Raw genomic sequence first — 23,023 nt, forward strand, 5'->3', positions numbered from 1 at the left:
AAGGGAAACTTGTCAAATATTTCCAAAATTAAAAATTGAATCATATCTTAAATTTTTTAAAAAATTGTGAGTGTGCTGGTCACTTTTTCCTGTGGTTTAAAAGAAATTAGCAAATGCTACCTTTTCCCCCATAGATTTCATACTTGCTTAATCTGAATGCAAGACTTCAAAAATATAAAATTAATAAGTATGCTTTGTGTACATTTGTCAACTTCTGCATGAGCATGGAATAATGCATTTTAACCCACTTCATAAATAATTAAAGTCTAATGTATATTTGTATGTCCTTTCTCTCCATAATATATCTTAACTTATAAACATGATTAGTATCTTAAAATTAGAAGTTCCCAAGGAATATATGCACTTTTAAGGTAGTTAAAATATGAGCATAAGCTATTTGATGAAATTACTTTAGAATTCTATTAATGAATATACTATACCCCAAATTGTAATATTATCATTTATAACATTTGAAGGATATTGTTAGTTATGAAAAACCATTTAGAAACATGCTTGAAATAATATTAACATAGAGATCAAATAGAAAACCTAATTTTCCAGCACTTTTAAAAATATTGTAACCCTTTTCCTCTTCACCTTAACTTCTTTAGAATTTTATTATCTTCCTATTGTGAAGGGAAATAAAAGCTGAATAGTCACAAGAGATGGAGAATCTACCCATTAGGTCTCTTCTACACTATATCATCTATGCTATAACAAAACTTCTCTACCAAAGCCTTTTAAAATGAAAAAAAATTTTTTCCTTGATTCATGAGACTTGCTTTCAGACTAGCAAATATCATCTAAAGTATGTTATTCCATTTGCCATTTTTTCTGACAGTTATGTTCTCACACTAATTTTGCATAGATGGATTTTGCTTTCTGCTTGCTCATAATGCGTGGTGTAGACTTACAAAGGAAGAGCAATTCCTCATATAGTCAAATCTGGCATGTTGTTATTTTCTGAATAAAGAGTTTCTCTAAAAAGTACCTGCTTTAACATTTGGAAAGCAGCCAGAAATATTCTTGGGTGTTGAAGTAATTGCGCATGCTGACGTGGTGCTGCTGCTTTGGCTGATGAATTGAATGCTTTCTAGGTCTCAGATTTGAAAGATGGAGTACGAAATTTTTCATATTACCAAATGTTATTTTTTTGCCTTTTTCCACTTAGGGAGGTGTGAATACCACTGTCAGACATGGTGGCATTTATGTGAAAGCTGTTATTCCCAAGGGAGCAGCAGAGTCAGATGGTAGAATTCACAAAGGTAAAGTGTTTGTATGTGTATGGGAATTGTATATAGGATTATCACTTCAACAAATAAATCAGAAACTAGAAAGTTGATATAGACCTTCAAATTGTTTTTAATATAAAATAAGAACATACACAATTATTATAAGACTGCAACATTAAAAAACTCCTTGATGTCATTCCAAAGACTCTTCTTTCCAGCTTATTCTCTAGTATCAGGAAATATCTTAACAGTGTCTTAGTTCATGTTTTGTACTTTCTAAGAAGCAAATTGCCGGAGAATGGGAAAGGGATAGTGCCGTTGTGAAAACACTGACATCTACATTTCTAATAAGAACTAACTAGGTTAGTTCCCTCCAATCTCTCTATATTTGTAGTTCAGTTTATCTTTTCCATGACTTAAATTGATTTTATAATATATACAATATCTTGCTGTAAAATGTACCTCAGATTAGCCAAATTGGGGAAGAAATTAAATACATATTAAAAGAAATTCTGACACAATTTTGTCCAGAATTTGTCTGAGTCTCTCCTCAAACAAATAGAAAACAAGACCACAAGATATTAAAGAGCGTGCAGAATCTTTATTTTATGACTTGCTTCTTTCAAAATTACTGCCTAATTTGTAGGTGATCGCGTCCTAGCTGTCAACGGAGTTAGTCTGGAAGGAGCTACCCACAAGCAAGCTGTGGAGATGCTGAGAAATACAGGACAGGTAGTAGATCATTTTGCCAACATTTTAAGATACCTTACAAGAACATAATAATGTGTGAATGGTATCAGTCTCATTGAGATCTCCAAATTTGTTAATCCAGAAACCAAGCTTGATTCCTGTAAACATTCTGGTATTTTTTTTCTTCCAAATTGGGAAGCAAGTATTATGACAAGAGGTTTTTTTACTGAGGAAACTGGCTTTCTATATCACATTTAGCCCTAATATTACCAAAGATCTGACCAGGAGGAAGAGTGGAGATTGCATTTTCTAAATTTTTCATAAATATCTAGTGATTTTCACTTCTAGTCATTCTTCAGCCCAAAGGCTAGACTCATTTTGCTCTAATACATTTTGAGTCAGGGAGTTTACCAAATTATTGAGTGGTCTTTATATTATAATATAGTGGTGATTTTATTCTAATACCTGAATTTTATATAGCATGTTTATGTTATTTTTATAATAGAATTTTTTTAAATCATTTATCTTTTTATACAGAAAATAATAAAAACTTGGTTTTGAAATTTTCAATCCCTTGCTTTTATCCCTCTATTTTTTTCTCCCTTTACCTGCATTTTGGTGGACCAAGTTGTTACTTTAAATGATTTTTATACCATCAACTATACAAAGTCCTGAAAATTTATCTACTTTCTTATAATTCCTTTTAATTAATGAAGTCCTATTCCATTTGTCCAGGTGGTTCATCTGTTGTTAGAAAAGGGACAGTCTCCAGCATCCAAAGAGCATGTCCCCATAACCCCACAGTGCACCCTTCTCGATCCAGATGCCCAAGGTCAAGCTCCAGAAAAAATGATGAAGAAAATGGCTCATGTCAAAGACTACAGCTTTGTCACTGAAGGTCAGTCCTTGGGAGACTGTCCTCTCACCTTTAACTTATTCCTGGCTTATTCAAAATTTGATTTTTGCATACTTAATCATAATTTATGCCCGAGTCTCTTTAATTATTCTAGTCAAGTGTAAATAATAGTCCGATGCAGCATTGCACTGATTTTTAAAAAAAATATGTTTGCAGCTCTTAAGAGTCTATGAGACTTTGAATAATGAAGTCATGCATGAAACAGATTATGGTCACTTAATAGGGCCTTAAATAGTTGTAAAATTCAAAGTGAAATTTGTAAGGGAAAAAATAAATATAAATAATGGCTGAGAGTGGCTTAAAACCCATATGAAACTTTGCCTCTTATTTTTTATATTCTTTATGTATATATAAAATATATTTTTTATATTTCTATTTAATTTTATGGACTTGTCAAGCTAACCCTGGGCAGAAATTCACCTAGTAGTTCCCAGATACTGATCTTTCTTACAAACATTGCCAGCCCTTGGACATACCACTAATTGGTAGTAAAATAAGAAAACTAAGAATGATATAATAGTGGATTTTTCATAAGGCTAAATGTGTGCATAATGCAGAAGTACCCTTTATTCTGAGATTCCATCTATTATCCTTTTAAGGGGCATAAATGTCCTTTATTTTATAAATGATAATGGTATATAGTCATTGTTTCATCTTTATTTTAAATCCTTATTTGATTACACAAATGTTAGCAATTCTGAATTAGTCCCAAAAATAAGGAAAAAAAAAATAGCCCAGCCTATATTATTTTTCCTGATTATGAAAATAAAATTAGCATACCAACTTTATCTCACTGTCCTGTATTCTTTATTTCTCCCATCACTCTTTCTTTAAATATGTTGTTTCATTCTTTAGTAACCATTGTTCTTTTAATTTCTTTTGTTGATGAGAAGTTTATCATAATGTCATTGCAATTTACTGGATTAAATTATACCTCACCAAAACGTTAGAATGTCAACTTACTTCCCCATACCCTCTCTAACATTTGATTTGCTCTTCTTACCATCTCTCTCCTATCGTATACCTAAATTTCTCTCATTCTTCTCCCTTGGATTTTTCCATCTTTTTCTCTATTATTCTACAGTCTTAAAACACATGGAATTAAGGCATAATTTCATTTTCAGAACCCTCTTTTCTGTTAAGCAGCTTATTCATGCAGCATAGTTCATTAAGGTAAGTTTTCATAATGATAGAAAGAGAGTATGAAATAGGATTTGAGTATAGAATAAGAGTGCAATAGTGCATATAAATCTGTAAATATTGTGGGGAAATGGGCTTTTTAAAGTGTGTCTAAAAGTATATATGTGTGTTCATATATATACACAGCATGTTAAGAATATTTAAATTTTTTTATATCTTTTTTCTGCAGAGAATACATTTGAGGTAAAGTTGTTTAAAAATAGCTCAGGCCTAGGATTCAGTTTTTCTCGAGAAGATAATCTTATACCCGAGCAAATGAATACCAGCATAGTAAGGGTTAAAAAGCTCTTTCCTGGACAGCCAGCAGCAGAAAGTGGGAAAATTGATGTGGGAGATGTTATCTTGAAAGTGAATGGAGCCTCTTTGAAAGGACTGTCTCAGCAGGTGAGCCCCTGGCATGTGGAGTGTAGCATTTTTAATGATGAGATGGATTGGCCTTTCAGAATATTTTCATAATGCTGGTTTAACTGTATCTTCATTTCTCATTTCTGGTACCCCCAGGAAGTTATATCTGTTCTCAGGGGAACATCTCCAGAAGTATCCTTGCTTCTCTGTAGACCTCCACCTGGTGTGCTACCGGAAATCGACCCTGCTCTTTTGGTGAGACCTTTGAAAAGTAATTTATATTTTTATAGAGTATCAATTGAGTGATAATTCAGCTGTAGTGGTTTCATCATTGATTGCTCTCCTGGGTTTCATCCTAGTTACTTCTTTACCTAGGAGTATTATCTTGTGTGTCACTTAACCTCTGAGTGCGTTCTGTATTTGTAATGTAGAGTACTGTAATTCAATTCACTTTCTCTTCTCTCCCTTCCAATTCCAGAATTCTAGGATTCTAGGATTTTAGGAATTTGTTTCTAAGCATAAATAGAAAAAGACATAAAATAGTGGTTACAAAAACTTTTTGTTCATTCCTTCATTGAACCAAACTAGAAAATGTAATTCTCATTCTGAGCTAGTTTAGATAAAAATGAAAATTATTTAAGACTTTTTGCCTTTATTTTTTAACACTAGAAATCACAGAGTACGCAAAGATGTTTGTCCATTTCCCTTTCTTATGCCAAGGAATAGCTAAAGGATCCAAAATCTATTTTGGTAGTTGTTTATAAAATGCATACTGATAGGTGGGAATCTATACATAGATGAATAATAATATAATTGAAGAAGGACAGCCTTTGGCCTGTCTGTTTACGATAGTGTTCCATTGCCAGTGAACACAACCCCTGGGTATGGAAGCAGGAGTGTCTGGCCCCAGAAACTTTAACTCTTATATTGAGGAGAGGGGGAGTATTGGAACGACGTTAATAGGAAAGTAACATTTCCATAAGGTGCATTATAAATAGCATTTTAAGAGACTACGTTGATCTTGGACACCAGATGGAAAGAACTGAGTGGAATTCTCTTGATGAGTATATAAATTGATACAATCTTTCTGGAAAGCACCTGCAAGTATACAAGGCCTTTAAAAACATCCTATGTGCTGATTATAGAAAATTCTATTTCTATTATGTAGAAAACTACAGGAAATAATGAGAAAATCTACATACAAAGAAGTTCTCCTAGATTTCTATTAATAGTGAAAAGCTAGAAATAACTCTGTACCCAATAAAAGGAGAATTCTGAAATATATTAAAGGTATAGCCATCTGTAGGATTTTTATACAGTTTTGTGCAGTTGTTTTAAAAGCATATTTAAGGGCCTCAGAAAATATGCATGATAGAAATCTAAATTTTGAAAATAGGAGACAAAGTACAATGTGTACTGTAACGCTAATTCTGATTTAAAGCACGTCATACAATATTAACAGTTATTATATATATTTATGTATGATTTTTTTCTCTAATGAACATAAATTTTCTATCAAAAAATTAATTGAATATTTTAATAGAAAGTGCTGTTGTTCAACATGTTCATTTTTAATTAAGTGTTCTAAAGTTGATATAAGTTGTCACACTCTGATCTCTTTATTTTTTTTAATTTTTTGTTTATTGCAGTAACATTGGTTTATAACATTGTAAAAGTTTCAGGTTCTGATCTCTTTAAATGTGTCCATTACAGACCCCACTGCACTCTCCAGCACAAGTACTTCCCAACAACAGTAAAGACCCTTCTCAACCAGCAAGTGTGGAGCAAGGCACCAGCTCAGATGAAAATGAAATGGCTGATAAAAGCAAGAAACAACGCATGTCCCCATCCAGGAGAGACAGTTATAGTGACAGCAGTGAGAGTGGTGAAGAAGACTTAGAGAAAGCTCCAGCAAAGATACCAAATATGAGTTGGAGTTCAGCTTTGCATCAGACACTAAACAACTTGGTGTCACAGGCACAAAGTCCACACGAAGCACCAAAGAGTCAGGAAGATACCATTTGTACCATGTTTTACTATCCTCAGAAAATACCCAATAAACCAGAACTGGAGGACAGGTATTGTCAATATTATGTGTAGCACTCAAAGCAACTGGCTGTTGTTAGTAACCTGAGCAGCAACCTACATTTCTCTGAGAATGAAATATGTCTATGTATGAACTTCATGATGATTAGGCAGATGATGAGTCTATTGAATATTTAGCTATTGTGACTGACACACTGCTCTCTTGAGCATATCTACTAGTAATTAAGAAAGTTGTTTGTACTTCACCATCATTCATATTATTTAACAGAAAGAGAAGAGACCTATTTAGATATTGATGGGATGGGAGAGAAGAGAATAGAAATAAAAAGTGGTGGGGAGGAAGGTAGTAGAGAGTTTGCAAAACGTAAGACACAAAAGAGTACAGAAGATGGGGAAAGAAGAAATGATTGAAAGCATAGAGGTGTAAAAAGAGATAGACTCCATCTATACCCCTAACAGTTATTCATAGATTTTACTGTTTGGTTACGTCTTTGTGTATATCCAGGTCCAACCATATTTGTATAAGTTTTTTTTTTTTTCCCCATCGTATCAGCCAAAATAACCACAGGAGTAAAACTTTTATTCTTTTCCTATTTTTTTTTCTTATTATGTTGAAACGCACATTAGGCTTCTGTGATAACTTGAATTGTCAGCCTTGAATTAACAACTAGGAATCAAAAGTATATTTATTTAACCAGTCTTACTGATTTATGCAGCTTAAAGAGCTTTATAATAGAACCTGGACAGAGAATAAAAATTGGTAATGTTAGCTATAACACATGTGAAATAAATTTATAGCCCAGAATCAGAAAGTAGCTAGGATCTCAGTCAAAAGCAGACGTTGAATATTTGTTAAGCATTTTCTGTTTGTGGCACAAACTTACTATATTGACATTGAAGTGTATTTGAAAATAGTCTTGCTTCTGTGTCTCTGTAGTAATCCTCCTTCCCCGTTACCACTGGATGTGACCCCTGGACAGAGTTGTCAACACCAATCAGAATCTGCTTCCACTAATTCAGTGGATAAATATCATATAAATCACATTTCTGAGCCAGCTAGACAAGAAAGCTTGACATCTTTGAAAAATGACTTGGAAAACCACCTTGAAGACTTCGAGCTGGTGAGTTGTTTCCTCTATATTAAGAAAATTCCATATTTTCTCAAGTAAGATGTAGTTGCACACAGTTTCCCTTTAGGGAGAAGGCTGTCTTTTAGAGGAGCTTCATATCCCTGTCCAGTAAATAGGTAATAAATCTGGTATGTTTGTCTGCTGAGAATTGAGGAAAAAGCCGAAAAAACCTGGGTACAAATCCTGACCCTACCACTGGCTTGCTGCAATTTGGCCGATGCCTGTGGACAAATTACTTAATTCTTCTGAGTCTTAGTAGTTTTGGCTGTAAAATGGGGCTAGTAACCTCATAGAATTGTGGTGAAGATTAAGTGCAATAACATATGTAGAGCACCTAATACAGTACCTGTTATTTCCCAAATTCTGAAAGTTACCTGTTTAATTTTTAATCAAGTTTGAATGTAATTTTTTCTCCTCCATGTTTTCTTTGTGCCCAAATGGAATCCTTTACGTTTTACTAATAGCCCTAGAACTTCTAAACCTACAAATTCAGTTTGGAAGCTGAATTTCCAGGAATAATCTCCTTTACATTGATTGCAAGTCAGCCTTTTTCAATACTGGTTTTATTATCCAAGTAATAAATATTTACTGTAGGAAAATTAGAAAAAGAAGATTAAAACCACCTATAATCTCACCACCCACAAACCATAAACTTTTTGGAGTTAATCTTTCCAGATACTTTGTTTGCCTGTAATTGTGTGTGTGTGTGTGTAGCATCTATATCTCCAGTTTCATTCTCAGCAGTAGTGTGAATATAGTCTTTGAATGACTTCCTTAGAAATCTGTCATCACTCCTATAAGCTGTAAGCAACCTTTATGTCTCAGTTGAAGTCTTAAAAAATTTTTTTTTACACAACTAAATACATGAAGTTGTGATATTTAATCAACCAAAGACACCCCTACAAAAGACTTTCTTTTGTGGCTCTTGGCACCAAGATGGTTTAGAAATTTATGAAGAATTTTTCTGAACCTTCCCCTCAAAAAGTATTCTTTGATCATCAAAGTATAACAACTAATATGTCCTTGTTTATCCTGAAATTACAAGAATTGAGGCATGACTAAGTTCTCTCTCAGCTATCTCTAGACAGACACATAATGTCGTATTTACACCCAGCTTTTACGTGGGGGCTGTGTAGAGTTGGATAGACCTGGCTTCTTCACTTAAGCGAGATAAGTAACCTTTTCAGGTTTGGTTTCTTCCTCTGTTATTTAATGAAGATAATAGTCGTCTTTTTGTTTGTCTGTAGGGCAAGATAGACAACCTAAAGAAATCACTGTTTTCTTCCCTTAGGAGGTAGAACTCCTCATTACCCTAATTAAATCAGAAAAAGGAAGCCTGGGTTTTACAGTAACCAAAGGCAATCAGAGTATTGGTTGTTATGTTCACGATGTCATTCAGGATCCAGCCAAAAGTGATGGAAGGCTAAAACCTGGGGACCGGCTCATAAAGGTGAGACTTGAAGTGGAGTGGATTTGTGCACATGTGGCCAAAGAGCAAGCCAGGCTGGAGAAGGAAGAGAAAGAAGGTTGAGTTAATGTAACACTCCATTTCTCTGTTTGGTTTGTGTTTTTCTTCACCTCTTAAAAGGAAAGGCCTTTATATAGTTAACAGTTTGGGAAATGCTTCAAGTTCCCTTTTTAATTTGGAAGTCCCTCTAATCTCAGTTAAAACATTAAACAAGCTATCTTGGGTCTCAGAGACAGAAAGTTTCTTAAATTACTATGAAGATAAATTTCCTCTATTAGCAAAATAATGATGCATTTGTTAGGTATCTTACATTATTATTTCACTTATAAATACTTGATCATTGTGCTCATGATTTCCACAGTGAAAGGAATACCAATAAATTAGAGACCACTTTTTTGTGAATCTCTTAATGACTAATATATATTATGTAAAAAGTTAGGGAGATTACTGTATTTTCTTGGCAACTTCTCTAGTTCCAAAAATTGTAATCCTACTTTGCCCCTTTCTCATTTTTGTAGGTTAATGATACAGATGTTACAAACATGACTCACACAGATGCAGTGAATCTGCTTCGAGCTGCACCTAAGACAGTCAGATTAGTTCTTGGACGAGTTCTAGAATTACCCCGAATGCCAGTGCTGCCTCATTTGCTACCTGACATTACATTAATGTGCAACAAAGAGGAGTTGGGTAAATGCAAATTCAAGCTTTATGCAGTGTGATTTTCTAGCCTAGATTAAAAGTAAATACTCTTAGGACTAAGGAAACAAATATTTTCTATTCCCTGCAGGTTTTTCCTTATCTGGAGGTCACGACAGCCTTCATCAGGTGGTATATATTAGCGATATCAATCCTCGGTCAGTGGCAGCCGTGGAGGGTAATCTCCAGCTGTTAGACATCATCCACTATGTGAATGGAGTCAGCACACAAGGATTGACCTTGGAAGAAGCTAAGAGAACATTAGACATGTCACTTCCTTCAGTGGTGCTGAAAGCAACAAGGTACTCTGCAATTATTTGTGGGTTTTGTTTGTGTGCACGCATGCATTTCAGGCTGTTGATGATGCTTATGTTCTCTTAAAAAGATATTCCTGAATTAGTAATTCACAGACTAAACTGGCAGGAGTTAATAAAGTTAGAACGGATTTCCTGATGGACAAGAGATTCTGAGAGCACTTTACCTGAATTGTTTGGATACATGTTTGCAGTTATTAATAGGGGTGGTTACCACGTTTGTCAGTTAGGAGGTTTTCAGTTACAAATAACAGAAAATACAACTCAGCTTGGTTTAAATAAGAAAGGGAATTTACTGGCTTATATGATTAAAAAAGTCCAAAGATAAGGTAGTCATTCAGGTGAAATTTGATTGGGGCTCTGTGTCCATTACTTTGCTGTTTTCAGTTATTCTCTCCTCTGTGTATGTGTTTCCTTCATGGTAGTCAGATGGCTGTATCAGTTTCATGCCTCACACCTGCATACCACACCACCCAGAGCAGTCTTCAAACCAAAGTCTCACCAGTTAACCATGGGAAAGCAAGGACTGTATGCTGATTATCTTAGACCTAAGTTAAGGCCAGTCCCTAAACTGATACAAAGGGGTAAGAATATATTGATTGGCCTCGGCCAGTCCTGGCCCATTCCCAGAGCTGGAACAGAATCAGTCCTACCCAAACCTCATGTCTGCAACCAATGAGGCATGGACTTACCACATCCACTATACCTTATTACAATTTTACATTATAAGAAATGCTAATAGTAACTTTTCTTTCACTTAATAATAGAAATAAATTGAAAATATGTATTAGTTTCAAATTACTACAAATAGAGTGGCTTAAAACAACACTAGTTTATTATCTTAATAGTTCTGGAGGTCAGAAATACAAAATAGGTCTCAGTGGGCTAAAAGTCCAGGTGTTGGCAGGGCTGCATTCCTTCTGTAGGCTCTGGGAGAAAATTCATCTCCTTGCCTTTTCCACCTTCTAGAGGTTGCCTATATTCCTTGGCCCATGGCCCCCTTGCTTCTTCAAAGTCAGCAATCACAGAACTCGCTACTTCTGTCATCGTATCTTTCTCTGACTCTGACTTTCCTGCCTCCCTCTTTCACTTATAAGAACCCTTCTGATTACATTGGGCCCAGCCAGATTATCCAGGATAATCTCCTCATCTCCAGATCCTTAATTTACTCACATCTGCAAAATCTCTTTTGCCATGTAAGGTAACATATTCACAGGTTCTGAGGTTTAGAATGTAGACGTCTATGGGGGACCATTATTGTACCTACCACAATGTACATAAATCCAGGCTTTCTAGCTTACAGACTTACATTATATACATTTGTATCTATGATACATGGTGAGCTTTACATAGGTGTCTTTCAAAATATAGGAACTATTAATTAAATCATTTGATTATAAACTTAGTTGTTCCTTCTAAACCTTTAAGTTAGATTGTGTGCTTTTTTCCTTGAATGTAAAAAGTGAATTGGCATACAGTTATTTTCATAGGTGTAGCTGAGTGTTAATTAATGGGGGAGGAAAGTGTTCAAACAACCTGGAATATATTTTTGTGAAAATTAACATCTCTGCTAATCACAGATCTAGCTGAATTTTTGCCTCAAAATCAGTAGAGCACACTTTACCCTAGCCCTGAAATCACTTTCTTTTGTCTTTCTACTTTTATCTTGGCTGTGGTCACTAAAGTTATAGTAGTGGTAGTCACAATTACTTTCCCCTTCATTCTTCTTCCAACTCTCTCTCCGCTGTTGTGTCTATCTGCCCTCTTTACAGTCCGCAGGGTAGCAATAATGGAGGCGTGTATGTTTGTTGTAATTATATATACGTCAAGAACTGTAAAGAGTCTGTGATTTTACCCTACTTGCAGGCTAATAAGCTAGCCAGTTATTGTTTCATGGATTCTGGTAGAAGATATAAAACTCCTAGATCAGAGAGAAAATACTTGATTACTAATGACGCCGAAAGCAGCATGACCTGGTATTGGTGTCACTTCCACACGTCCTCTGCGTCCAGTGGAGATGACACCTGTGGGCCTAATGGATTCTTGCACACACAGTGGGTTGTATTATAAGAGAAGAATACTATAAGAAGAGCCTGGGAACCTGCCCCTTTACGGCAGCCTGTAAGAAGCCTGCTTTTTGTTTGGGAAGAAAGGTTGCGTCATCCCTCAAGCTTGGTCACTGCAAACATAGCCTTGAGAATTGGCCCAGATAAAAAGTGGTCAGGGCCTTGCATTTCTCGGGTACCTAGGAAGACTATACAGGGATGCTTAGGGCCTGTGGCAAATTGCTTCTCCCAACACCATATACTTTAGGCCACCTCCCTTTTCTCTCAGATAGCAGCAACAGTAAGATTGCTTACTAATCCTCTGTTTCCAAGGTGCTGTCCTTTTGGCTATTTTTCACATTGGGTGGTACTATTCTTCTTATAATCCTCTGAATATACAGTCATGCACTACATGACGATGTTTCAGTCAACGATGGACCGCTTATATGATGGTGGTCCCATAAGATTAGCAACATATAGCCTAGGTGTGTAGCAGGCTATACCATCTAGGTTTGTGTAAGTACACTCTACGATGTTCGCACAACAACGAAATTGCCTAAGGATGCCTTTCTCAGAACATATCTCCATTGTTAGGGGATGCATGACTGTATGTATTTTGTCTAAATTTTCACTTAAAAAAAATAAATAAATTTTCACTTTAAATAATTTAAAAGAAAAAGGGTTTTAGATATATAAAACTTAGTAATCGATGATTTCTAAGTTATCTTTGAACTGTCCCCTGAGTGACAGTGAACTAAGTTATTACATCATGAGTAATACCAGAATTTAAAATGACAAGGAAAATATGGTGATGTGTTCAACTGAAACCCAAAGAAAGATTATGTAAAGAAGCGATTCTTAATCTTTTTTGGGTCAAGAATATCTCCCTCCAGAAGATGGGCACGGATGTTAGCTCAGGGCCAGTCTTCCTCAGCAAAAAGAGGAGGATTGGCGTGGATATTAGCTCAGGGCTGATCTTCCTCACACACACACACACACACACACACACACACGCAAAGACTATCTCCCTCCAGAAAAAACATAAAGACTGCTAAAATGTTGTCTGTAGTTTCAGGGGGTGCCCACCCAAAATAAAACTCCTGAGACTAAATAGTTAACAGATGGTTCAAAGGATATTTATTTATTTATTTATTTATTATTTTTATTTTTTTGTGAGGAAGATCAACCCTGAGCTAACATCCGTGCCAATCCTCCTCTTTTTGCTGAGGAAGACCGGCTCTGAGCTAACATCTATTGTCAATCCTCCTCCTTTTTTTTTTTTCCCCAAAGCCCCAGTAGATAGTTGTATGTCATAGTTGCACATCCTTCTAGTTGCTGTATGTGGGACGAGGCCTCAGCATGGCTAGAGAAGCGGTGCGTGGGTGCGCACCTGGGATCCGAACCTGGGCCGCCAGTAGTGGAGCGCTCGCACTTAACCGCTAAGCTACAGGGCTGGCCCTAAAAGGATATTTAAACAAACATCTTAAATAATTTACATTTGCCTTCTCTTTCTGTTCAACACAGAGATGGTCATCCAGTGTTCCCTAGTTCCAAGAGGTCTGCTGTTTCAACTCCAAAGTCAACCAAAGCCAATGGTATGAAAACATTCATTTTATGACAACAGTAGTTATGGAGAAGTAATTATTTTTTTTTCCCCCAAAAGCAAGTTTGGAAACTATCACTAAACTGTTTTTATTGCCCTATCAGAGTGTTTTGCAAGGTGTCTCTAAGTGAAAAAATTACATTTAAATAAAAGCATCTCTAAAATTCAGTGTATGATAGGAAATAGTAGAGCAGCATGGACCGTGGGATTTAGAGCCAGGTAGACCTGAGTTTATAAGTCCTGTGTGACCTTAACAAGTTAGTTGATCCATATCTAAGCCTCTATTTCCTACCAGTAAAGTAAGAATATTATTAATATCTACTTTGTAAGGTTATAATGAGGCATAAATACAAATTAATATATGTGAAACACTCATCACAGTGATTGTCATATAATAATTTATTCAGACAGTCATTGAATTTCTTCTCTGTGGCAGGCACTGTTCTGGGCATTGTGAATATGGCAATGAGTAAACAAAGTATCTGTCTTACATTCTGGCATAAGAGTAGAAATTGTAGTATTAGTTGTGGCGGCTGTTAACATTAATTTAATGCTTATTCTGCACTAAGCATTCTTCTAAGTGCTTTAGTCCTCACAACAACAACCCTGTGAGACTAGTGTTACTATTATCCTCCTTTTACAGAGGGGGAAACTGAGGCACAGAGAAGTTTGATTACTTGCCCAAGCTCACAGAGTTAATAAATGGTAGAGCCAGAATTTAACCCTAGGATGTCTGACTCCATGCTCTCATTTACGTAATCAGGCTCAGTAAATGTAGCTTTTAATGATAATATTAATATAATAATAAGAATGTTGGGCACAGGGGAATGTGGTTGAAATTGGTGTATTTGACATGTGAATTCAGTACTTCATACATAACCAAACTTTTAGGTTATCAGGCAGTGGTATCTAAATATCAAAAGTAACTGAAAGAAATCTCACTATTGCAGCTGTAGTTTGATTATCTTCTAAAAGCTACAGCACGTCTGTTGCTCTCCTCCTCTGTTGTCTTGAGTTCCTTAGGCATCCTTCTTGCTGCTCCCTAATAGTTCCAGTTCACATTAGAGTCACACACCGTGTCACAGAACAATCAGGAGAGCATGTTTCTAGTGACTTCTGGGAAAACTCCTGTTTGTAACTTTCAAAGCTCCAGAGAGTAGCTGTGCCTTGCCCCTGTGTAGAAACTGCCTAGTGATCTGTCTTTATGGGATTCTTGGACTTGACTCCCGTAGAACTAATTTCTTTATGAATTCTGAAAATCATGTAGTGTCAATAATAGGAACTCTCTTATAGTGATGGAAATATAAAATGGTACAACCATTTTGAAAAACAATTTGACAATTTCTTGAAAATTTAAACATATGCCTACCATATGATCCAGCCACTCTGCTCCTATTTATTTACTCAAGAGAAAAGAAAGCATATATCCATACACAAAAACTTGTACAATAATATTTTTAGCAGGTTTCTTTGTAATAATAGCCAAAATCGGAAACCACTCAAGTGTCCAAAACCTATTGAATGAATGAACCCATTGTAATATAACCAAACAACAGAATACTACTCAGCAATAAAAATGAATGGTACATGCAACATCATAATTAAAATAACCTCAAAATGAGTCTGCTGAGTGAAAGAAGCCAGACAAAAAAGAGTTCATACTGTGTTATTCCATTTATTCAAAATTATAGAAAATGCAAATTAATCTATAGTGATGAAAGCAGATCAGTGGTTGCCTGGAGACAGAGGGGGAGGGGCAGTTAGGGGAGCAGGCAGGAGAGATTACAAATAATAAACTATTGTGTTTTATACTATTGCAATGATATTTTTGAACCAGTGCTTTGTTATTGGTATAGTTTTTCATTATTTTTCTTAAGAGTTTAATAATGAATTGTATTTCCTGGAAGCAATATCAAATGGCATTCTTGGGCTTTTTATAACATCATCCACTTAATTATAGAAATTTATCCCTAAAAATGCCATTTCAACCTTCATCTTTCTTTTTTTTTTTTTTAATAATTTTATTTATTTTTTTTTTTCCCTCCAAAGCCCCAGTAGATAGTTGTATGTCATAGCTGCACATCCTTCTAGTTGCTGTATGTGGGACGCAGCCTCAGCATGGCCAGAGAAGCGGTGCGTCGGTGCGCACCTGGGATCGAACCCAGGCCGCCGCTAGCAGAGCGCGCACACTTAACTGCTAAGCCATGGGGCTGGCCCTCAACCTTCATCTTTCTAAATGGAATTATTTTTAGGTCATTCTCAAATAGAGGTCCTTGAATACACTTACCTGTATTTCTTTTTTTCTTCTTTTCATTTCTTTCTTTTTAACTTTTCTAAACTCTACCAGATCTGTCAAATCTCTTGAAAACATAGTTTAATAAATCAAATTATTTTCAAATATGACTTTTTAACTGTAAGAGAAACATAATCTCACTTTAATGTATGTATTGAATTTTTGTACTAATGGCTAAGACTTAAAATTAACATTTGGTTTAGACATGTATTAAAAGTCCTTTCCAGTTGTGTCCATAACTTACTTTACTGTGTTAAATTGATAACCTTTATGCAATGAGATAAAAGTCTCGCTATCTTCGCTTAAATAGTAAAGTGACTATAGTTCGGCACCTGTGACGTCTCTCCCATTCGGTTGGGATAATTTATATTCAATATCCCACACTAGAACCATTCAGCCCAAACTCAGCTTTTATGCAAACTATTTTAAGAAACTGGCTTTTTCCTTGGGATAAACCCTTCTCTGATATTTGGTTCCATCTAGTCGGTTTTAAATCACTTTATGATACAACCTTTTTTAGTGTACTAGTAAAAATAAGAAGGTGCACAGAAACGTGGATTTCTTTCATTATTTTGATGTCCCTCTTGTGGCTCTGAGTGGCTCATCCCTCACTTCCTGTGTTGTTCCTTTCAGCTCGTCATGCTGTGGAGCCTTGTTTCCAGCCTGCCCTCACTCCTAATAATTCGTTCTCCAAGGTAAATAAAAGGCCTCCTGCTTCATGTCAGACTTCCTTATCTAAATAACCAGCTTGTTTGTGTCTTGAACCAAACTGCTTTCACGTTTAAATATTTGCCTTTTTAGATAGACGTATTGATAGTAGGAATATATCTTAGTGAACTAATAGGCCTGGCTAAGTAAAACACCCAACATAAAGCCTGCACACGAGTCACCCTGCATAATTTGGCACATACTCAGCTCTTAAATAAGCTAATTACTCAAGTAAATAGTTTAGTGCTGGGATTTTTTATTAATGTGCACAGTTCTTTTGGTTGTCTCTTAGATACCCAGAAGACAAGAATGTAATTAAAAGTAAAATTGGTCCTTTTGGTTGATGTTGACCAGCAGTGACTTTCAAATAACAAATCTTTGCTACTAGTGAGGAAAAACAGAAGTGGCAAAAGAAATAGGCTTACTTGCTTTTTGAAAGACGTAGAAAATGCTTTATCACATAATAAAATGAAAGAACCTAAATCATTTAAGAGTAGTACAGAGAAATCTAGGTGTGATTTAACAAAACTATTTTAATGCATAACTAAATTCCACTTCAAGCTCTCTCTTTAAGGCTACATGTGTGCCCATTTGTTTGGCTGATATCTCTTTTTATGATTTTCTTTTGGCAAGTAATGTACATTCTAAAATGATCACAGCTGGATCTTCATTTTGTGGAATTGTTTCATCCCCCACACATCCCATACAGTCTGTTCTGAACCTCACTATTTGAATGTCTTTCCACGTAAAATCCAGAGCTGAGGCGTTGCTGTCCTAGTAATCTGAAAATCTTACCATCTCTACAAGGTTTCTGGACGTGAGCTGGATTTAGTGTAGGAGGAGAAGATGAAGGTAGTGACCGGAGGCACAAAGTTCTCTGCCTTTCATCTCACTTTGTTATTTCAAACTTGTGACATGGTTTCGCAAGTCCTAAAAAGATATTGCAGCAGAAGAATTATAAGGCAGAAATGATTGGGGCACAAAAATAAAAATTTCTTGGTATTTGTGTGTTTGTGGATTGAGATACAGCAGCACTCACTATTCTCTATTTAGAAGTTCTCCAATTTCAGAGAGCTGAAGCAACTGAATTTTCATGTATTCTAGTGTTAGTCATGCTGTATAGTGCTTATTTTCTTTTTAAAAATCAGCATGTTGTTGAAAGGGAGAAGGGTAGAGTTTCTGTTTAAATTAACATAAAACCATAGAAACTAGGACTTTGTTATTCATGGTTGTGAACATTTTTTGTTGGAATTAAAATCTTCCAGGAAGTCTCTCAAACAATATCTTGTCCTTGAATCCTGATGTCTGCACTATGAATTTCTCGTGAAGATTGGAGTTTTCACAATCTGGTGAAACTTTTTGACATTGTGTAACCGCTCTTTTTGGAGAAATAGTTCTATTGCATCTACCGTCTCTACTTTTTATCTTAATAAAAAGGGTAAAAATCTTCAGAGTAAATTGCCGTATATTTGTATAACATTATTTTAATTCATTCTAATCATTTAATTTTGCATTTTTGCCCAAATCATTTATCTTTTAATAGGCTATGCATCATGAAGTGCTTCATAATTTACCATTGAATTAGAAAGTTGCACTCTATTCACTAATTACTTTACAGTTATGAACCCATTGTTATTTTTCTTAAATTGAGATGAGATTTAGACTAGATTTGAAAATCTTTATACCTAACAGTTGATCAGGTCACTAAACTGGAATCTATGTCCGTGTAACAGCTTCACAAATACTTAAAAGATTGATTTTTTTTCCTTTTGCCTCAACTTCTAAGTTTAGTAGTCCCGTTAAACTTTTCTGGAAAAGTACTATGAAGACAAGTCACATAAAATATGCCTCAAAAAAGAGATTTCTACAGTCAAATAAGTTTAGAAAATACTGCAGAGAGATATATATATATGTATGTATACAGAAAATAACAGATTTCTCTTTTGGCAACTCAAAATTTATATTAGTAAGCATTGTGAGAATTCTTCGAATAAAAATATTGATTTAATGTTGTTTAATCTAGTGTTTCCAGACGTATTTGATGACGGAAAGTTTCATCCCCTTTGCACACTTCATTGCACTGGTATTTCCTAGAAACACTGATCTAAGGTGGGGAGATATGAAATGGATTTTGTACTAAGAAGGAAGGGGAGAAGGACGTGGAGGGCCAATGTGCAGTCCCTCCCCAATCCTGGAAGTTAGTAAGATAGTAAACTAATGATTTGCTTTGATTTTATACTTTAGGCTAATGGGGAAGAAATAATTGAAGTCTTGTACCATGAAGGAAAATGCTCTACTTATCAGATGAAGGGATCAGCAAATTTGATTCTGTCCAAAGATAGTTTTCCAAATCAGTCATCCAGTTACTCTAAATGCCCTGATAATTCAGGTAATAAAGAAATATTAGGTATCCTCTCTTATTTGCCTCATATGTTCCTATAGCTTTAAAAGGAAAGATTATTGTTCAAAGAAATAAAAGAACAATGTAATATTAATTATTGTTAGCTGCATTACTGTACAAATGTCTAGTATTCATTCTCATCTCTAAGTTTAAAACTATTTTTAAATAATTGAAAAGATGGCTGTTTTGTTTGAGAGTGTTCTTGTGTTCTTTGAAGCAGCAATTCAAGGCTACCAAATAGTTTAGAAAATTTTTCTTGGGGATGTTTGGACTCCTCTATTATATCCTTAATCTTTGTAACATAACTTCTTTCGTTGAATTTCTTTGATGAATTCATAATTTGGGATTAATTTAGGAAAATAAGGATTAAATTATTAATGTCTTGTGCAAAAGTGTATCACAGACGTTGATTTTGCTGTATTATTTGTGTGGTCTTTTGTCATAGCAGCCAGAGGAGTTCTAGAACTAAAAACGCCTAGTCCCCGTCAGTGTAGTCTACTTTTCCAGTCATGGCTACTTTTCAAAATGGATGCTTAAAATTTGAAAGACCTGCTATATTCTATTTGACACGTTGTCTCTTTCTCATATCAATGTTTTAAAAATAAGACCCATGTAAATTACTGTTTTTCAAGAAGCTGATGTACAAGAAGGTGATATTTATGATGATCCTCAGGAAGCTGAAGTTATCCAGTCTCTGTTGGATGTTGTGGATGAGGAAGCCCAGAATCTTTTAAACCAAAATAATGCAGCGGGAGATGCCTGTGTTCGAGGTAGATGAAGCAGAATGAATAAGTTGGTACACTGAGGAGTACAGGAAGGTCTCTAGGGAGTGTTTTCATTTCTCTTGGCCTATTTATTTCTCTCCCAGGTGCACTGAAAGCCAATGGGAAGTTCTCTGAAGAGAGAGCAGAAGATACAGATTGTGATGGTTCACCTTTACCTGAAGATTTTACGGAGGTAAGGGTCACTAGATAAACACTCTAGGATGCTATATCTTGTTAAGTTGTATATCTCCTTACTTAAAACTTGCTTTCTCTGCTGAGGCCTTACCTCTCCCTACCTCCCAATTTCCCTCCTAGACATGAGGTAAAAATAATATCCCGATGCTGGTTAGTAACCTCAGTGAGAATTAGAACTGATGTCATTTACTCATTTTAGAGAAGGAACTCAACTTTACATCTCTTTTGGTGAAGGTTTCCATTCAGGAAAAATGATAATCAAAAGTTGAGAATTCCAAGATTCCATTCCAGTTAATACCTAATCTGGGTAGAAAACTTCATGTTCATCCTTGAATGCTCCCTCCTGCCCCTCATGGAACCTTGGTCTTAATTATCATGGAAACATGTAATTTTTCCAGTTATTTCTTGGCTTTTGCTGTGATTGCTCCGAGATTTTAGTTGAGACTTGTTTTAAAAGACTTGGACAGCTGACTGATTCATAATACTTTGGAATAGTTGGATTCAAACTAGTAAGAATAAAGTGTACAGGAACTAGTGCTCAGTATATATTATATAAATTTGTTGAAATCTTAAAAACAAAACAAAACCTAGACGTTGGAATCAGCTGAGATGATTGCCTGTTTTACTGAAAAATTACATTTAGAGTGAAAAGGTTAATTTCATTTGTTACAATTTAAAAGTCATTTTATCCTAGTAAAGAATTATTACTCAAGTTTCCTCAAATAAAAAAGGAAATAAAAATTTTTTAAAATGTATTGATAGACTTTTCAAATTCTTATTTAAGACTTTAAGATTTCAGATCTTCTGGAGCATTGAGCTAAGAAAAAGCATTAGATGTAAGGCTGCTCAAACTAGGTGTCATCCTATTTATATAAATCTGATCTTGCTCAGTATTCTAGGATAATTTCCCTCACTATTCTTCTTACTCTTCCTACTGAGCATCTTCAAAATTGTCAAAACTAAGCTGATTTGGATTCTTACAGTAGTTACCATGCACATACCAGCACACAGTCTCATATACACATGATTATGTTCATTAAACATTTTAAAATAATGTATATAAATAGAAGGAAACATATCCATTGACTATGTATTTCATAGTCTAAAAAGTGAATACACAAATATTGAATATCTCAAAATGTATCATACTGTGGTGGTTTTGCTTAAGACGTTCTTTCGTGCTATCAGAATATTAATCATGATAACAATAAGCTCTTTGAAAGAGATTTTCTGAACATTTTAAATCATACTAACTTTAATTATATTTTTCTTAATAATAATATTTAAAGTGCCTCTTAAAATGTATGTTCTGAAGTCTCTTTTAACTAAGAAGATAAAAATCTTTAATCTCCATTTTTAAAATGTCATATCCAATACCTTTTCTTTAAAAAAACAGCTTGTTAACATAATATAGATTCTCATTTATACTAAGCTATAATAACAAAGTTTATACCAGAAAACTTCATTCAAGTTGCTTTTTTGTTGTTTTGGTTATGAAAATATTACATCCTCATTGTAAAAAAATATTTCAGGGGCCAACCCCAGTGGGCTAGGGGTTAAGTTGGGCGTGCTCCACTTCGGCAGCCCAGGTTTGGCTCTCAGGTGTGGACCTACACCACTCATCTCTGAGTGGCCATGCTGTGGCAGCAGCTCACATACAAAAAGAGGAAGATTGGCAGTGGATGTTAGCTCAGGGCGATTCTTCCCCATCGAAAAAAATAATATATGTATTTCAAACAGAATCATCTAAAAATGCAAGTCCCTTTTTTTACCCATTCCTCACCTTCATGTGAGGTAGCTATTGTTAAAATTTTAGCTTTTACCCTTCCATTATGCATATGAAAACATAGATATTTATATACAGTCATGCACCACATAAGGGCGTTTTGGTCAATGATGGACCACATATACAGTGGTGGTCCTGTAAGATTAGTCTTGTGTGGCCTAGAGGTGTAGTAGGCTGCATTATCAGGGTCTGTGCCAGTACACTCTATGATGTTCACACAACAACAAAATCGCCTTATGACACATTTCTCGGAACGTATCCCTGTGATTAAGGGATGCATGGCGGTACATACATAATTTTTTTTTAATATAAATTTTATCATGTGGTTCTAAATTATTATTATCCTCTTTCCACATGCGTACATAAAAATGTGCCTCATAATTTTTAATGCTTTCCTATTGTTCCATTGCATGGATATACCATAATTTATTAAACTGGCTATCTGTTGATGAATTTTAAATTCCTTATTTACTATAAACAACAATGCAACCACGATCCCTATTTCTTTATACTGTAAACTTGCAGGTCTCACAAGACAGAATTAATGTTATAAAATTTAAATGACTTGTATGCTATGACCACTTCTCTGCAAACTCCACTTTCTGTTTCCTATTTTTACTTCATTTCTTGTTTTCCAGCCCTGCTTGCTCCCACCCCCAACCCCAGCATTTCAAAGGTTTATATTATTTGTATAGTTCCTGCAGTCATTTGAGTTTGCAACCTGTCCTAGTCTGCTTGGGCTGCCATAACAAAATACCAAAAACTGAGTGGCTTAAAAAACAGAAATTTGGGGCCAGCCCAGTGGTATAGCAGTTAAGTTCGTGTGCTCCACTTGGGCAGCCCGGGGTTTGTGGGTTCGGATCCCGGGCTCGGACTGACGCACCACTTGTCAAGCCGTGCTGTGGCGGCGTCCCATATAAAGTAGAGGAAGATGGGCACAGATGTTAGCCCAGGGCCAGTCTTCCTCAGCAAAAAGAGGAGGATTGGCAACGGGTGTTAGCTCAGGGCTAATCTTCCTCACAAAAAAGACAAAAAAAAAAAAAACCCCAGAAATTTGTTTTCTCACAGTTATGGAGGCTGGCAGTCCAAGATTAGGATTGGTTTCTGGTGAGACGTCTCTCCTTGGCTTGCAGATGGCCACTTTCTCCCTATATCCTTATATGGCCTTCCCTTTCTGTTTGTGCACTC

General features: G+C 35.4%; 1 protein-coding gene across 12 annotated transcripts in view; it reads left to right on the forward strand.

Moving 5' to 3' along the window:
* PTPN13 (protein tyrosine phosphatase non-receptor type 13) overlaps nucleotides 1–23,023 on the forward strand; it is a 206,755-nt gene that overhangs the window by 163,601 nt on the left and 20,131 nt on the right. For 11 of the 12 annotated variants that reach the window (XM_058547446.1, XM_058547451.1, XM_058547454.1 and 8 more), the window contains 15 exons: nucleotides 1,172–1,265; nucleotides 1,879–1,964; nucleotides 2,658–2,820; nucleotides 4,208–4,422; nucleotides 4,540–4,638; nucleotides 6,097–6,461; nucleotides 7,367–7,550; nucleotides 8,851–9,009; nucleotides 9,546–9,717; nucleotides 9,818–10,028; nucleotides 13,610–13,680; nucleotides 16,615–16,676; nucleotides 18,934–19,078; nucleotides 19,723–19,860; nucleotides 19,959–20,047. In XM_058547446.1, coding sequence (XP_058403429.1) covers nucleotides 1,172–1,265; nucleotides 1,879–1,964; nucleotides 2,658–2,820; nucleotides 4,208–4,422; nucleotides 4,540–4,638; nucleotides 6,097–6,461; nucleotides 7,367–7,550; nucleotides 8,851–9,009; nucleotides 9,546–9,717; nucleotides 9,818–10,028; nucleotides 13,610–13,680; nucleotides 16,615–16,676; nucleotides 18,934–19,078; nucleotides 19,723–19,860; nucleotides 19,959–20,047 — 2,253 coding nt within the window. The remainder of the gene's footprint in view (nucleotides 1–1,171; nucleotides 1,266–1,878; nucleotides 1,965–2,657; nucleotides 2,821–4,207; nucleotides 4,423–4,539; nucleotides 4,639–6,096; nucleotides 6,462–7,366; nucleotides 7,551–8,850; nucleotides 9,010–9,545; nucleotides 9,718–9,817; nucleotides 10,029–13,609; nucleotides 13,681–16,614; nucleotides 16,677–18,933; nucleotides 19,079–19,722; nucleotides 19,861–19,958; nucleotides 20,048–23,023) is intronic. The other variant, XM_058547449.1, reaches the window with a different exon arrangement.

Source organism: Diceros bicornis, chromosome 8, assembly GCF_020826845.1.
Source record: "Diceros bicornis minor isolate mBicDic1 chromosome 8, mDicBic1.mat.cur, whole genome shotgun sequence".
Taxonomy (NCBI): Eukaryota; Metazoa; Chordata; class Mammalia; order Perissodactyla; family Rhinocerotidae; genus Diceros; species Diceros bicornis.